Here is a 14,309-nt window from a genome sequence, read left to right on the forward strand (position 1 = left end):
CGTGAAGTGTCCTCTGCAATAAAAAAAACCCCTACAGCCTTGGCTAATATGGCGGATCGAGCGGAAACATGTGGCGCCATCTGGGAGCGACTGCGCAAGAAATCTGGGAGATTCCACGAGGGCAGATTGTCTTTTACACGAGGTAAGTAAAACACGTCAACAAGTTGCTCAACACATATGTGATGGTGTGCATTTTACCTGCAAGACTTTGTACACTTGCTGGATGGGAAGTGCTTGTAGAATCCATAACTTACGTAACGCAAAAAAGGATCATCATTCACTCAATATTACCTTTTCGTTGCTAAACCCCCTTACCAGGTGTAGGGGGTTATACTTTACATGATCATTCAACACATTCAACTCCACTAGTGTACTCTGCTAGTGTTACGTAATTAATGGATGTCCCCAAGGACTAACCTTGAAGGGCTTGGGAAGGAGAAGGGTAGAGGATGTGGGGCCATAAGTCACAAACCGAAAGGTGAGGTAGTTTGCGAGAGAGGAGAGTAGTGAGTGTATCGGCAAGAGCGGAACGTTGAAGGGTCTCGCCGGTTCATGTCTCTACTCCTTCTCTATCTCTTTCTTTCAACTCGAGCTCGCTCTTTCTGAGATTGTTGCAGTAGCGCAACTTCTTCAGGCTTTGTGATGATGCGCGCTTCGGAGCGAACCTAGTATGTTCCTTAAACGGAATGATCGGAACTAGGTTAAACTTGTTGGTTCTAATAGGTTTAGTTTGCAAACGGTAGTTTCGTTCCGAGTGGTAGGTTCGGTTCAACACTTCCCACCAACTCGATCTTTGCATTCGAAACTCGTGGTATAGACCTTCACCCGAACCCGAAAACCTACCGAACCTATTCGACATCCGGTCTGTTCTGTTTTGTTTTGCAAAAAAAGCTATTGTCGTTGTGTGCATATTATTTCCCATCCTAGACTACTCCAGACAGCCTCATGCTCCCATACAGCACTCTCCAATGGCTGAGGACACACATTGCTCTCTTGCCCCATCGCAGAGCGGGATCGTTTTAATGCTCGGTAGTACTCACACAGAGATCAAACATTGTATGGTCGTGTGTGTAACTATACACCCGACTTCCGATCGCGCCCTATCACACTACACAAATCCGTGCAGAGCGATCAGTCGCGTTCAAACTTCGCTTCAAACGGCAACAACTTGCAGAGTGTTGATATAGCTCCAAACGGTTCTCCAAACGGTTCTGCAAACTCACTTCACCAACTATCGTACAACGTGGGCTGCTTTGTTCAGTGTTTGTTTTTGGCTAGTTGCGTTTTCCATGGATTTCAGTATGATCCTCGGCCCTGTAGAAGAGATTGTAAGTGCAAAATAGTGTCACTAAACGTTGGAATTAGAATCAGAAGAGTGTCTTTTTCTTCACACTAACAGGCCTCGGAGTATCTGTACGTGCTGGTTGCTGCGAATGATGTTGTGGCACACATCGATTGGATGTATGGGATATACCAAACATGGACGGGCACACATTTTCACGCCAACCTGTACTTACCACCAGAGTATTGGCAGTTTTATCGGGACAAAATCAACTACGTAAACCAAACCTGGTCCTCGCTGAGCGCTGTGGTTGCCGAAAATGATTGTCCGGAGATGAGAGAGCTGCTAAGACCACTCGACGATCGTCGGCTTGCTTGGCAGGTGACGAAAATGTTTCTCAATGATATACTTGAAGCTTCGGAACATGGATGAATGGATTACATTACATTAATCAACGAAGAATTATATAAAAAAGTTGTTGAATTTTAAGAAATGTTTGGCTTAAAAAATTTCGATTGAAAACGGTTAATAAAGAATCTGTTCATGTTACGTTACCTATGGGGTATTTGTTTTTTTTTTTCTTTTGAGGGGAGTGGTCACAAAGAGGCTTAGCAGCGATTATTCACGCTGCGTGATCGCACGTTGCTTTCAGAGTGGGGTTGAATTTCTGTTCGGGGGAATTAAATTACCGATTCAACCATTCGCCGTCGTTTCCCTCTCCATTGTCTCGAGAATTTGAATATGTCCGCCGATTAGCAGTGAATGAAGGAGCAGTTGTGCTCGAATTTTGAGGCAACAAATAGCAAATAAAGTGATATTACTACAAATAAGTTCATCAAAAAGGAATGAAAAACACACAATCATTTTGAATGATCATCTTTAGGGTTTCTTTTCCTCTACTAAAAGGTTCGCTACGTTGGAAGTAGTTTTCTAATTGTAAGCTCCAAACTTCGTATCTTTTATTACAAAAAGAGTGTTTTTTTTTTTTTGCGGGGAGCTCTGTTTCACTTTTGAAAATCGAAGATTCAGTACCTTGCTACGGGAGTCGTTCCAAATGAGGGTTGAACCCTTGAAGTTCTGTAGTAAAAGTAAAATAGTAGGCAGGATTTTAATGTTAAAAACGTTTCCACCAAACACCATCCACTTCCGTTGCAGAAGTTAAATTAGTCATTGATGAGTCATTGATGAGTCGTACTTATACTGCAGTTGCTTTGAACGATCTTTCACACCTTCGAACACATACACACACTCGTGTTGAATGGCATTAAAAGTGCACTGAGCCGAGGAAGTTTTTAATTCATTTTTAATCTATTTCTATAGACACATTGGCACAATTGGCCTCACATCCGCCTGTTTTTTGCATCCGCAGCTGCACATTATCCATGCATTGATTTGTGCCCCGAAGGGCTTAGTCATACACACCGCAGACATCGGCTGCTGGCACGTAATAAAATTTACAAGGCCAGCGGTAGTGGACAATGCATCCGGGCAATAAAACTGTAGTCCCATGCAATATAGCCACCCCCCCCCCCCCCCCTGAAGCCTACGATCGTTTGACGGCCAGGCAACGTTTGCTTCGAAGCTGTATGAATGGAGAAGAAACTGTCCCCATAATGCATGGCCGATGTCTTCGAAGCTGTTTGAAACTCTACCCCATACTGTATGAGGAACAGTGACGATGATGATGAAGTTGCGTTCAATTCCTCCTGTGACTTCAACGCGATCACTTCGTTTTTCGCCATCTAGTGTTTCGCAACGTGTCCGGGCCGTGTGTTACCCTACAAGCAGTCTTCTCTTACACGTAATCTTAGCTACTTTCGTGCTTTTTTATACCGCATTGAGTGCCGATCGATGGAGGTAAACCAAGGCGAGGCTATACATTTTGTTAGAACACAACTGCACCTACTTCATACGTCTCCTCTCACCATAGGAACAAAACCATTACAATTTGCTGAAGGAGCTAGCCAGCCTGTCCTATGAGGCGTGGAATATGGCGCACGCAGAACAGCGATCCTTCTCGAACACGATGCTGGAAACGATCTCTGTTATGATCAGCGAATTGTTGCTCTTAAAAGCCAAAAAGAAAATGATGGAACGTCAGAACCACACCGAAGACCCGAACTATTCAACCTTGGTTACATACCTGAACTTCTCCGAATTTGTCACCAAACATTTGATGGCCACATATGCCGCTCAGAATCATGTGTAATTTGTTCGGTTCTTTTTCGTTTTTGTATAGCATGAGTTTGTTTTGGTTTGTGAATGAGCAAATAAGAATAAATATGCATTAATCCTCCTGCAAAAACAGTGGCGTGGACTTTCACTTCTAAACATGATGACAAATTTGCATCTAAGAGCAGAAGACGAACCCAATTGTTTGATATTTTTAAGTTTCTTTAAGTTTGTAATGGAAAAGGCAATTGTTGTTTATGTGTGTGATATTCTTCTTCGATTTGTGTGATAGCTAGCAGCAATTGTGATAGCTGCACGGACCTTAGCGAACCCTTTTCGGATGGAATTTGTGTCATTTAACGATTGGGGGAAACATGTAGTGTATAAAAATCTTTATTGCTCAAAACATTGATCGTACAGAGAATTGTTCCTTTGCAGTTTGTACGTTGAAATGGTGCGGAGAAACATATATGTGGAGTGCGCTTAACAAACTAAACATTTGGCCAATAATAACAACATAAAACTGCAAACATGGCTAGTCGGTCATTAGAAACTTTACAATGATCAGCAGTTTTATCCATTCCGAACGCAGTGCGATCAACCGGGCATACACACGGATGATCTCCAACTCGTCCCGGCATACGATGGAATGCACAATGCGGTATTCGGCACAGCAACGTTGCGCTATCTCGATTGTTTCGACTATGTTTCGCTCAGGCAAGCTTTTCCACGTGGCCAACGCATCGCGACATCCTTCCACGAGGGTGCACAGTAACTCCACGTACTGGAGAGCAGTGTCGCTGAATGGTTCCTATTCAAGCAGGAAAGAGTTTGGGGATAAAAAACCTTAAATAAAGAACGTTGAACAGGGGTGACTAATTTGCTTACAGCGTAAATCCGCTCAATCGCTGCTCGGGATAGATTGACCATTGGAAGCGTTAGTTCACACGAGCTGACACGGAGAGGCTGGATAGTTTGAACTGGAACAAAGCGTTCGTTTACGCGAGCTGAACTGCTTGAAAGTAGACGACTGACTGATATTTACTATACTGCTGGCTCGGAGAGGCTAGATTGAGGTGAACTGGGAAATGTATATCCGGTACTATGTACCTCTGTCCGCTCAGACCGCTGGGTTAGCTCATCGAGACTACCAGTCGACCGACGGCTCGATTCATTCCAGTGTGATGACGAATGAAACTGTAGTGAATAAGCTTAGCGCAACCATCTCGATCATTGTCCTCACCTAGGCTCGGATGCAGTTTTAAGGCGTGTGATGTTTTATGCGTTTTATTCCATTTTTTGCATGTATGTACGCGATCGTATGCGCGCTGCAGAAGTATCAGCGAAGTACCAACGGACGCAAGGGCTCGAGTTGGGGTAAAGCTCCGTGAGGAGGGCAATAAAGACATAAAAACATCGGCGAAAGGCGGCTCGTTGGATCTCGCTCCCCTTGGGTGGGGTTGTATTAAGCAGGATGATGTTTCGCGCTGGTAAGTAAAACTGCATGCCGTAAGCGAGTTGTAACCAATGACCAAAGGGTCGGCTAATTTTGATGTCGTTGGGCAGACATTCAAGGGCAAACTGAGCGGTACGGTAATGTTGATTCGATATGCCAAGGAACTGAGATACCATACGAATCGGTTTGATGGCTTAGTAAAATCATCGCTTGCGTTGTTCGTGTATTCTCGCTATTCTTTGGTGGCGAATTGTTGAACGTCATGGTGGTTCACGATTGGTCCAAGCTCACATAAACGCGGTGGTTTATGGTTAATTGCAAATTCTATTGCATAGTATGCAAGCAAGGCTTGAAACGTGCTTGTTGTTTATTGCATTCGCGCTACCCCATTCGGCTTTAGAATCGGTTTTGTATATATTGCTTGTACATAATCGAATTTTGTTACTGTGTTGTTTGGGAAATTAGGGTAACAGGATGTTGGCTGTGAATAAGATACACGAAAAAGTTGATTTGACAGATACGAATAATATTTGATAAGAATAATGGTAATAAGAAAGGATAATGTTTGAGAGCGAAAGTGATGATTGTTTAAAATGATTCCTTCGTTCAGCATAATAAAATATTGATAAAATGTTCACCCTTTTTGGTTCAGTAACGAATCTTTTTTCATGCGCCTGATACGCGAGCGTATTGCGTATTGCGTTGCATTTGTTGCGTTACACACCTGTTGAATTAAGCAGAAAGAACGGAAGGTGAAACGAATCGGTAAATAAGGCCGCCTACTGAAACTATAACTGGCTTTTTCATGCACACACGGCAGGGCAAGCGGCAACGAAGCGTGGCGAACAATCTTTGTTGTGTGTGTCGTTATAAAATGGCGACCATCGCAAACAAAGTGCTACAAAGTCGTTCTCCCGTGAAGCGTTTCAGTCAGCTTGGTTGGTAATTAAGCGCATGCACAGAGACGGAATTTTTCGATGAATTTAAGCTCTTTTTCTGCCGGAAAAAGGCCATTTTTAGTAAAGTTTTGTTATCGACTACTGTTGTTATTGGTATGAATGTTATCAGAAAATGCAACACTTTGATTGGACGTTACGTTATCTGTCTTTTTTTACATGGGTGAGACCTTCCCATGCTTGATGCACTTGTACGGTGTTGTATATTGAACTTGTATACAATGGTTGTGCCAGGTGATTGGACAGCATTCTGTATTAAGAACGATAACTTAGTATAAAGTAAATTTAAAAAAAGTATCAAATAATCTTTGATATACTACTTTGCTGTAAATCGTAACATACTTGAATGCTGATTTGTGTTGATTTTTTATGTTTGTTTTCATTCGAACGAATCGAGCTCTTTGTTATGTTCTGTAAATATGTACAGCAAATTAGCGTGATATTGGTTAACGAGCATTACCTCTTGTGTTCCTCGTATTTTTTTTTTTCTATTTCTTCGATTATTTTCAGAGTCACCAATCTGGCAGAGTATTGGTTGGTATATTTCACATACCAGGATAGTTAGTACTGCGTATAGTGACTCATATGATGCGTCCTCGTGCGATTTGACGACTATACCACGTAACCGGCTTTATGATATTTTAAACCATACCATTAGCCACAGTTCCCAAGTGAATACTTTTATTATTATTATTATTATTATAATTATTATTTTTATATTATTATTATTTTTATTATAATAATAATAATAATAATTATTATAATAATAATAATAATAATAATAATAATAATAATAATTATTATTATTATAATTATTATTATTATTATTGTTATTATTATTATTATTATTATTATTATTATAATTATTATTTTTATTATTACTATTATTATTATTATTATTATTATTATTATTATTATTATTATTATTATTATTATTATTATTATTATTATTTTTATTATTATTATTATTATTATTATTATTATTATAATTATTATTATTATAATTATTATAATTATTATTATTATTATTTTTATTATTATTATTATTATTATTATTATTATTATTACTTTTATTATTTTTATTATTATTATTATTATTTTTATTATTATTATTATTCAATTATTATTCATAATTGTTTGCCTCACTGGGCTGTACAATTTCTTGCTTAAAACTAGGGAAGGAGGAATACTATCATATTGTCACCCTTTTTTCTCTGTATTATTATTGTTTATATTTTAATAGTTTAATAACTATCTCACTATTTTTATTACGATGTACAATTATAAAACAACATACAACAAGTTATACAAATGTTCTTAATATAATTTGGTTAGGTTGCTAAACCCTGGTTGGTCGCGCACCAAATTATACAACATCAAGCACACTGTTATACGTTCGTTCGAACCTAGATGGGAAAGGTCATCACTGAAACGAATTTTCTAGTTTATGGCCCTTGTAACCTTCTTGTCCACAGTTAAACTTTTTTTTATGATGTACAATTAAATATTAACTTGTAAATAAATAAAAAAAATTCAAATACAAAATAAGAAGATGAATTTTGCACAAATAGTAAACTAATCTTCACAGGTACTCCGCAAAGTCCATGGTGTAGGTAAATCCTATTATAAAGCCAGACATGGTTGTAAATAGAACGGATAAAGAGTTGTTCGAAAAGGTGGCTCGTTCGTTTCTCCGAATAGACACACCAGACGCATTCGGTGTCTGTCAGTTTACCCGTACGGTTGTTCACCAGAAGCGTACGACTCAAGCCGTTTTCGTAAGCCAAGCAAAAAAGTGCGTACAGGCACTGGTACAGGCTGGTGCGTGTGTGTGGTCTATGCTTGTTCGGTGGGTTGAAAGAGCTTGTTTTGTTTACTACTAAAATAGAGAGGAGTGTGCTACATTAATGTGTTGATGCTCGTGGGGAAGTCTAGAACAACCTGGCTCACTTCACGCACTGGTACAGTTTGTGTTGTTTGCCTGGTGTCGTCATAGAAAAATAGGTTCTCCCTTTCTGGTTAGTATGTTGCCAAAATTCATCCGCCCGACGATTGGCAGTTTACGAACAATCGCAGCAAACGCTGGGTGATGGGTGAAGAAGCGTCCGTGACCGTGAGTGTGGATGCAAAGTTTTTGCACTCATAGAAAAAACCTCTACCAAGCATTGTGTGTGTATGTGTGTGTTTGGTTACACCGTGAGACGTCGTGTATAGTGTTGGATTCTATTTTTAAGCCAATTTTATGTTTTGCAAAAAAGACAAACTAAAACATTCAGTGCAGAGGAACATTAGATGCAAACAAAAACGTCTATCGTCACAGCTTTACTGTGTGTGTGTGTGTGTGCGCACGTTCGCGCGTGTGTTTGTGTGTACGTGCGCTTGTGTGCTAGTGGTGTGCGTGCAGTGCTATGTGTGTGCCTGCGAGAGCTGGCCGGTAAAAAGGGCCTACCGCTTCTCTTTGTGTTCCAATTTAACGCGTTGCGCGTACTGCTGCGGCCCCGGTGCGCTGGTGTGCGTGTCATCATCGCTTTGCCGTTTGATTTTCGCGTTTTGCCAGTGACAGTGGCCGCGAGCTGGCATCCATCGATGGTCGAATAGCCAAAAAAAAAAAAAGACGGAACAATCGTAGTATGCCACACGTCGAGAACGATTGGGGATTTTTTGCTATCCGAAGAAGCTGTGGGGTTAGGTATTTGTTGTGGTTGATTGTTGTTCTTGGACGGAATTTTGCCCTTTATCAAAAATCATGGTGCTGCGCGATGGTGGTGCTGTTTGTGAAACAGATCAAATTGTTTACAAACAAACATACAGAAATACATTCTACTGCCTGCGTGCTGTGATTGCTTCCCTCGATGGTTCTATGCTGTGCTGAGTGCATCAGAAATGCGATCAAAATAGAAGAAATTTTGAAGCCACTTCACTTGCAGCAGCGCTGTTCCGCACGGGTAAGTTTTTGAACCGATTATTTTGGGTAATTTGTCATGGTAGACATACAATGCATCTTCTACTTCATCCTTGCCATTATGTGACGCATGATGCAATCGTACTCCAGAGCGATGATGCAGTGCAATAGAGAGCAACACCGAATAGTCGAATTGAGCTCCCATTGTCTTCCCGAGTGCCATTTGGCGATGCCTGAGTCCTTGAACTCGCGGGGTATAAACGAAAGCATCAGTGCGTGTGGTTGTGTGTGCGTGTGTGTGTGCACTGTCGATTCGCAGTTGCTTGCGTTTTATGTCGTCCCGCTTCCATGACTCACTGTCGTACATTTTACAAACAATAATAACGCTTTTGCTTGTGCGAAAAAACTCCTCGCCGAAATATTCATTGATAATGTGTCGTGTGTGCATGTGTGTGTGTGTGTGTGTCTATCCGGTAACTTACTCTTTACCGCGATGTCGGCTAGTGAGTATTTCTGGAAAACCATCAATACCGCACGTTGATAAGCCGCAGTTCGGTTTTCCAGGAATGGAATCATTCATAAAATATGAAACACTTCCCGTTAAAGGGGTAACAGATGCTACTAAACCTTTTTTACGTGTATTGTAGTTGAATGAAGGAGTCCATCAAGTTTCACCTCTTTCGGACTCTAATCATACCGGTTTAGTTAGATGATGACTTTAAAAATCGTTTGGAGGCGCTGCCGTTAGAGAAATGTGATAATGATTTTCTACTTAAATCGAGTGAAACAATAACGCCCATTCTCCCTGTTTGATAGGAAAATCAGTGTCAAGAATGTTGTGTTGCCTTACTTTTGATTCGTTTGCCACTCATCTCTTTAGTCGTTCTTTGGGTCAGTTCCATGCCTAATTGGGCAAACAAATACCTCTTCCCAAAGGTTTCTCTTCTCTTTGCTTTCACCTTTTGCATGCTTGTCCGCAGACCTCCACGATCATAACGAGTGCACAAACGAGAGCCTCACAAGTGTTGCATTGCCTGCTTCGATTTGAGTGAAGATCTTGCATACAGCAGACAGACGAGAGGCAGTCCTGCGAGAGCAGAAAGAACGGCGAGCGGAATGGTAATAGTGCGTCGTGTACAAAGCTACCCCTGCAAGCGTCTTCCAACCCGACTTTGGTGTGGGGGAGGGGGTTGGCTCGAAAAAGGGTGTGCGCAGGTGTGGAGAGTGTGGTTTTTGCCGAAGGCACCGTAAAAGAAGGTTAAAATAAATCATTCATTTTCCACAAACACACACACACACAAATATGCATACACGCGCACAGTCCACTAAAAGCGGCGGCCCCCATTTCATGGCTTTTTTTTCTGTTGTGTTGTGCTGTGTTTCATTTAAAACGCAATCGAACGGACGCGCGGGACATCGCTGGGGCTACCTTTGGCGGTATCGCGCTGTCTCTATCTGGCGATCCCATCGTTCGCTTCTTTCCGCCTTGCTGCTTGCTGCGATTAAATGCTCGCGCGTTCCCTCGAACTTGCTTCATGCCGGTTTCCCTCTCTATCCTCGCTCTCTATCTCTCTCTCTCTCTCTCTCTCTCTCTCTCTCTCTCTCTCACACACCCAGCCACGACATGCTCTCAACCTCCACACTGTCCCTTTGCGCTATCCCGCCTGCTTGGACGTTTTCTTGGCAAAGACCAATTTTTTCGTGTGCGTTTCATGCTTCCTCTGGCTGACGGGTTTCGCTTCACCCTTTCCCTTTGATATCCCCCCATCGAATCGTCACCCCCTTGGACCAGCGGATGCCTTCGTTGTCGATGGGCTTCTTCTGCTCTGCCGCGCCACCATTCCGCCACACAGTTGGGCCAGAATCGGCACGGGCAAAAAGACACGGCGCCCGGGATCGTTCTAGGTTATGGCTTTGGGTTTTGTTGTTTCGATGCGTCTTGCCAGCAGCGGCGAAGTGATGGGTGATGTCTGCCCAACATCTCCCACGAACCAGCACATTCTTTCTATTCCTCCACAAGGCTTGCAAGGTTTGAGGGGGGTGTTTTCAGTTTTGGATTGGGCAATGTTTCATGTTCGCAAAGATGCTAAATAAGCGCATCATTCGAATTGGTGTCTGAGAATAAATGGTGACGAAAATCATGAAATTGTAGATGCTTGGGTCTATTTATGAGGACATCGGGCGAGTTCTAATGTTCCAGTTTCTCATGAGCTTACAAAATGGTTTCATTGGAGGATAGACCGTTGGTCCCTTATAGATCTGATCTAGATGACGGAGATGTTGCTAAACCGTGAATCTGAGGTCTAACCCAGAAGAAAGACTTTAAACGAGTTACTGTTTTACGCAAAACTGTTCGTTTGATTGTCTATAGACATTCCAAACTTCCAGCCCACGGTGCGAAGGTCACTAGCTGGATAAAACAAAAGTGTCGCCACACGAAGTCACAAAGCTGCCATCGTTTTGCCGCTCGGATCAATGCCTTCCCTTTCTGGGCCGGATTCGGGACTGACGTGTAAATGCCAAACACTAGCATGTACTTTTTGTTGTCAATTTTCTTCCCCCAAAACCCCCCCGTCAACTGGCTTCTGAGAGCGACGACTTCTTTATGTGTAACGCGGGGCGTAGAGCACGCGCGTACCGCGGGAAGGTGGAGGTGAAAGAAAGGACCGTGGATGATGTTTCGTAATGGACGTTGCGAGCGCACCCAGTCCCACACCCCTTTCGCTCCCCGAGTAAAAGGGGTGGACGGAAGAATGAAAGGGTGTTGTGTGGTCATTATTGTTTCCATCACCCCAACAGCAGCACCTATACCCCAACCCCGGGCAAGCCGTCCCCCAAGTAGTAGCAGCAGCAGCAGCAGCGGCAGTATGAGTGAAAGAGCAAAATAGGGCAAAGAATGAGTCAACAAGCCAGCCGCTCGCGGTTGATGGGGCCTGGCGTAGGGGCCTTTTTTGCTGTGCTGCTGCCCCAGGCCAAACACTTAGTGAGGTGACGGAGGTGCAAGACAAGATGGCTGCGGTGCGGGCGGAAGCTTTTGGCTGCGTGTTTCTGGCTGGATCTGGCTTTTGTCTTTTCTACCTTTTGGCACGATGGTCGCGAGATATAGGAGGCACACACACACACTCTCTCTCTCTCGTTGTTGGACTGCCCTTTCCTTCCAACCAGCGTCGCCGCCGCCCGAGAAATATGCTCGATTTGCGCGTGGACGCGTGAACGAATGGAAAATAGCCCGCCGGACCGAAACCTCTTTGAGCGCAACCCCGCTTCCAGCACAAAAACAAAAAGTGGGGCCAAAGAAGCAGAAAAAAGGGAAATAAATCGCCCCACGGCGGTAAACGGTGATGGGGCCACCATGGACACACACACACACAAACGCGGATGGGTGTGTATTTTTGTGCAAATAAAAGAGTTTTGCCTGCGCCTGGTGTTGGTTGCTGCACCCCGAAAGAAATTGATCTTTTTTGGCGTTCAATGTAAACCGGAGCGGAGAGGCGATAGGGTTGGAATAGTGTAAGCTATCGTTGCTTAGAGTGTACCCGTTAAATGGCAATAGCAGATCTAGTAGAGATAGAATAATCGAACGGAACATCTTTTTCTACTCTTAACTGAACGGACCCGGGGATGACCTGTACCGAATTTCCCTCGCGTCTGGGTGGTTCATGGGTGCCCCTCCTGGAAGGTATGAGTGTTTGTGTATTTGCTGGTGAGCAAAGTGAGAGGACCACGGTTCAGCACAGAAAAGAAGTCAGCAAACACCGCACGAGCAGTTGGACAAAATCCGATGGTTTATGCGAGCATTGGCACTTCGTGCGGTGGGATGGTCCGGTGGTCCGTGAGCGCCCCATTTAACGCAGGGAAGGCAGGGAAGACTGATGTTTGATGATGAGCTCCCCGACTACCACCACCAACAACACACCAACACACAGAAGCAATGGACGTGTGCTATCTATACCGTGTGCACGAGACTGGCGTGCGCGCGGGGTCGGTTCGATCGTTTGGTTCGTCAGGTTCGTCGTCCCACACCTCGCGTCACCCACAGTGTCGTCCGGCTCTGGTCGGTGCGACGATGACGACGCCGGTCGGTTGCGTCTAAAGATGGTGATGATGAGCACGAACGAACAACCGCGATGGAATCGCACTGGCTTCTATTGCAGGCAGGGTCCAGAAAGAGGGGCTGGTAGAAATTTGCATAAAATGCAACCCCCCGTTGATACTGGGGCGGCTGTTAGTGGTGATGAATAGAATGAAACAGCTGCATCGTTCCTACACTCGAAGACGCCGCCTTGGTCAGAGTTGTTTTTCTGTTGGAATGAAACAGACGATTCCTTTTGGCCAAATGAGTATTTTTACGAAGTAACCTACCAAGTGCGTTCTTCTTTTTGTTTTTATTGAAGTAATACAAACATCTAATCGGAATGCTACCCGTACACTACTCAGGAACCGTCTGGAAGCGTGTGTTCCACCCCCAAAAACTGCCCGGAAAGCTGGATGGGGTTAAAACTGTCGCTTGAAAAACTGTTCTCTGCGGTTCTTCTAAAACGAGGTTAGTGGCAAGAGGAAAGCGTGTTGGGAAACTCGGTGGCAAATGTCAATCAATCTAGTTTGCGTGTGCATTTTCCACGACAACCCCTGTACGACGATCGTCCCACCCCGGGGTAGAGATTCTCATGGAATTAGGTGCAAAGGTTGGGAATCGGTGGGGAACGAACTCGAACGCCTTGTGCCTGTGAGGTTTATGTCACGTTTTCGCGCTCCCTCCGTCTCCTCTCACTGTGCTTCCTTGCTTCCGGCCATCCCTCCAATTGCCGGGAAAACATGATTAAACCCCGTTACCGGAGCAGAGCGACCGCGCGAGTGAGTGGAGCGGCTTCTCCCCCTTTCTGACTGCTTCCTGTTGTCTGATGTCTTCCCTGGGTACGGTTCCTTCTTCTTCCCTGGGTCTTTCTAATTTTAAAGGCATGCTTTGATTGGCACATTCCCCCCCTATACCACCCTTTCCCCGTGCACCCTGTTTATCTAATATTTGTGGCAAATAATTATCTTCCCTCTTTGTGTGCCGTTCGGTGCGCTGGGTTTGTCCTCTTGCTCACTCGACTGTTTGTCCTTTGCGTACCCATAATGGGCAGTTTTCATGTACGCGTGTGTTTGTGTGTGTGTACGTAAGGGTTTATTCCTTGACACTACTATTTGCTTTTGGATTTGGATGTTGTTGGAAGGAGAAATTGTACGAGCACGCAGTGGAAAATACGAGTGTGTGTGTGTGTGTATGTGTGGGCCATAAATTAAACTTGCCGCCCTCGTCACGTGCACGGTGGAGAAGGGAAAACTTTTTTGGAAAACGCTACCGCCACGGGAGTTTTGACGAAGGCCAATCGATCTGTGTCGCAGGAGCGCCCGGTTTGTCGTCTTTCCCGCGTGAAAGACGTGGAATGGGAACAGGCAAACACTTTCCTTTCTTCCTTTATCGTGTTGGTTGTGGAAAATTGTGCAGCGTTGTTGCCATGGGGACGCTCAAGAGGTTATGGGGGTTTAGGTTATTAA

General features: G+C 43.9%; 3 protein-coding genes across 15 annotated transcripts in view; 2 read left to right on the forward strand and 1 right to left on the reverse strand.

Annotated features, from left to right (window-relative positions):
• Window positions 1-14,309, reverse strand: part of LOC120956700 (ATP-dependent RNA helicase glh-2) — a 376,118-nt gene that overhangs the window by 22,925 nt on the left and 338,884 nt on the right. The gene's annotated exons all lie outside the window — the stretch shown is intronic.
• On the forward strand, window positions 701-1,714 carry LOC120958990 (uncharacterized). Its single transcript, XM_040382091.2, has 2 exons — window positions 701-1,328; window positions 1,400-1,714. Exons 1-2 carry the CDS (start codon window positions 1,290-1,292, stop codon window positions 1,712-1,714), a joined length of 354 nt encoding a protein of 117 aa, XP_040238025.2. The 5' UTR covers window positions 701-1,289.
• Window positions 7,569-14,309, forward strand: part of LOC120958688 (uncharacterized) — a 69,157-nt gene continuing 62,416 nt past the window's right edge. For 7 of the 11 annotated variants that reach the window (XM_049608559.1, XM_049608568.1, XM_049608569.1 and 4 more), the window contains exon 1: window positions 7,570-7,715. The gene's annotated coding sequence lies outside the window, so the exon portion shown is untranslated. The other 4 variants (XM_049608573.1, XM_049608566.1, XM_049608564.1 and 1 more) reach the window with 4 other exon arrangements.

The sequence above is a fragment of the Anopheles coluzzii genome, chromosome 3, assembly GCF_943734685.1.
Source record: "Anopheles coluzzii chromosome 3, AcolN3, whole genome shotgun sequence".
Lineage (NCBI taxonomy): Eukaryota > Metazoa > Arthropoda > Insecta > Diptera > Culicidae > Anopheles > Anopheles coluzzii.

Excerpts from the sequence above, each read along its gene's own strand:
- LOC120958990 (XM_040382091.2), top strand. The coding sequence starts at position 1,290 with ATGGATTTCAGTATGATCCTCGGCCCTGTAGAAGAGATT. Across the intron at positions 1,329-1,399 it reads TCGGCCCTGTAGAAGAGATT|GCCTCGGAGTATCTGTACGT; the intron begins GTAAGTGCAAAA and ends TCACACTAACAG.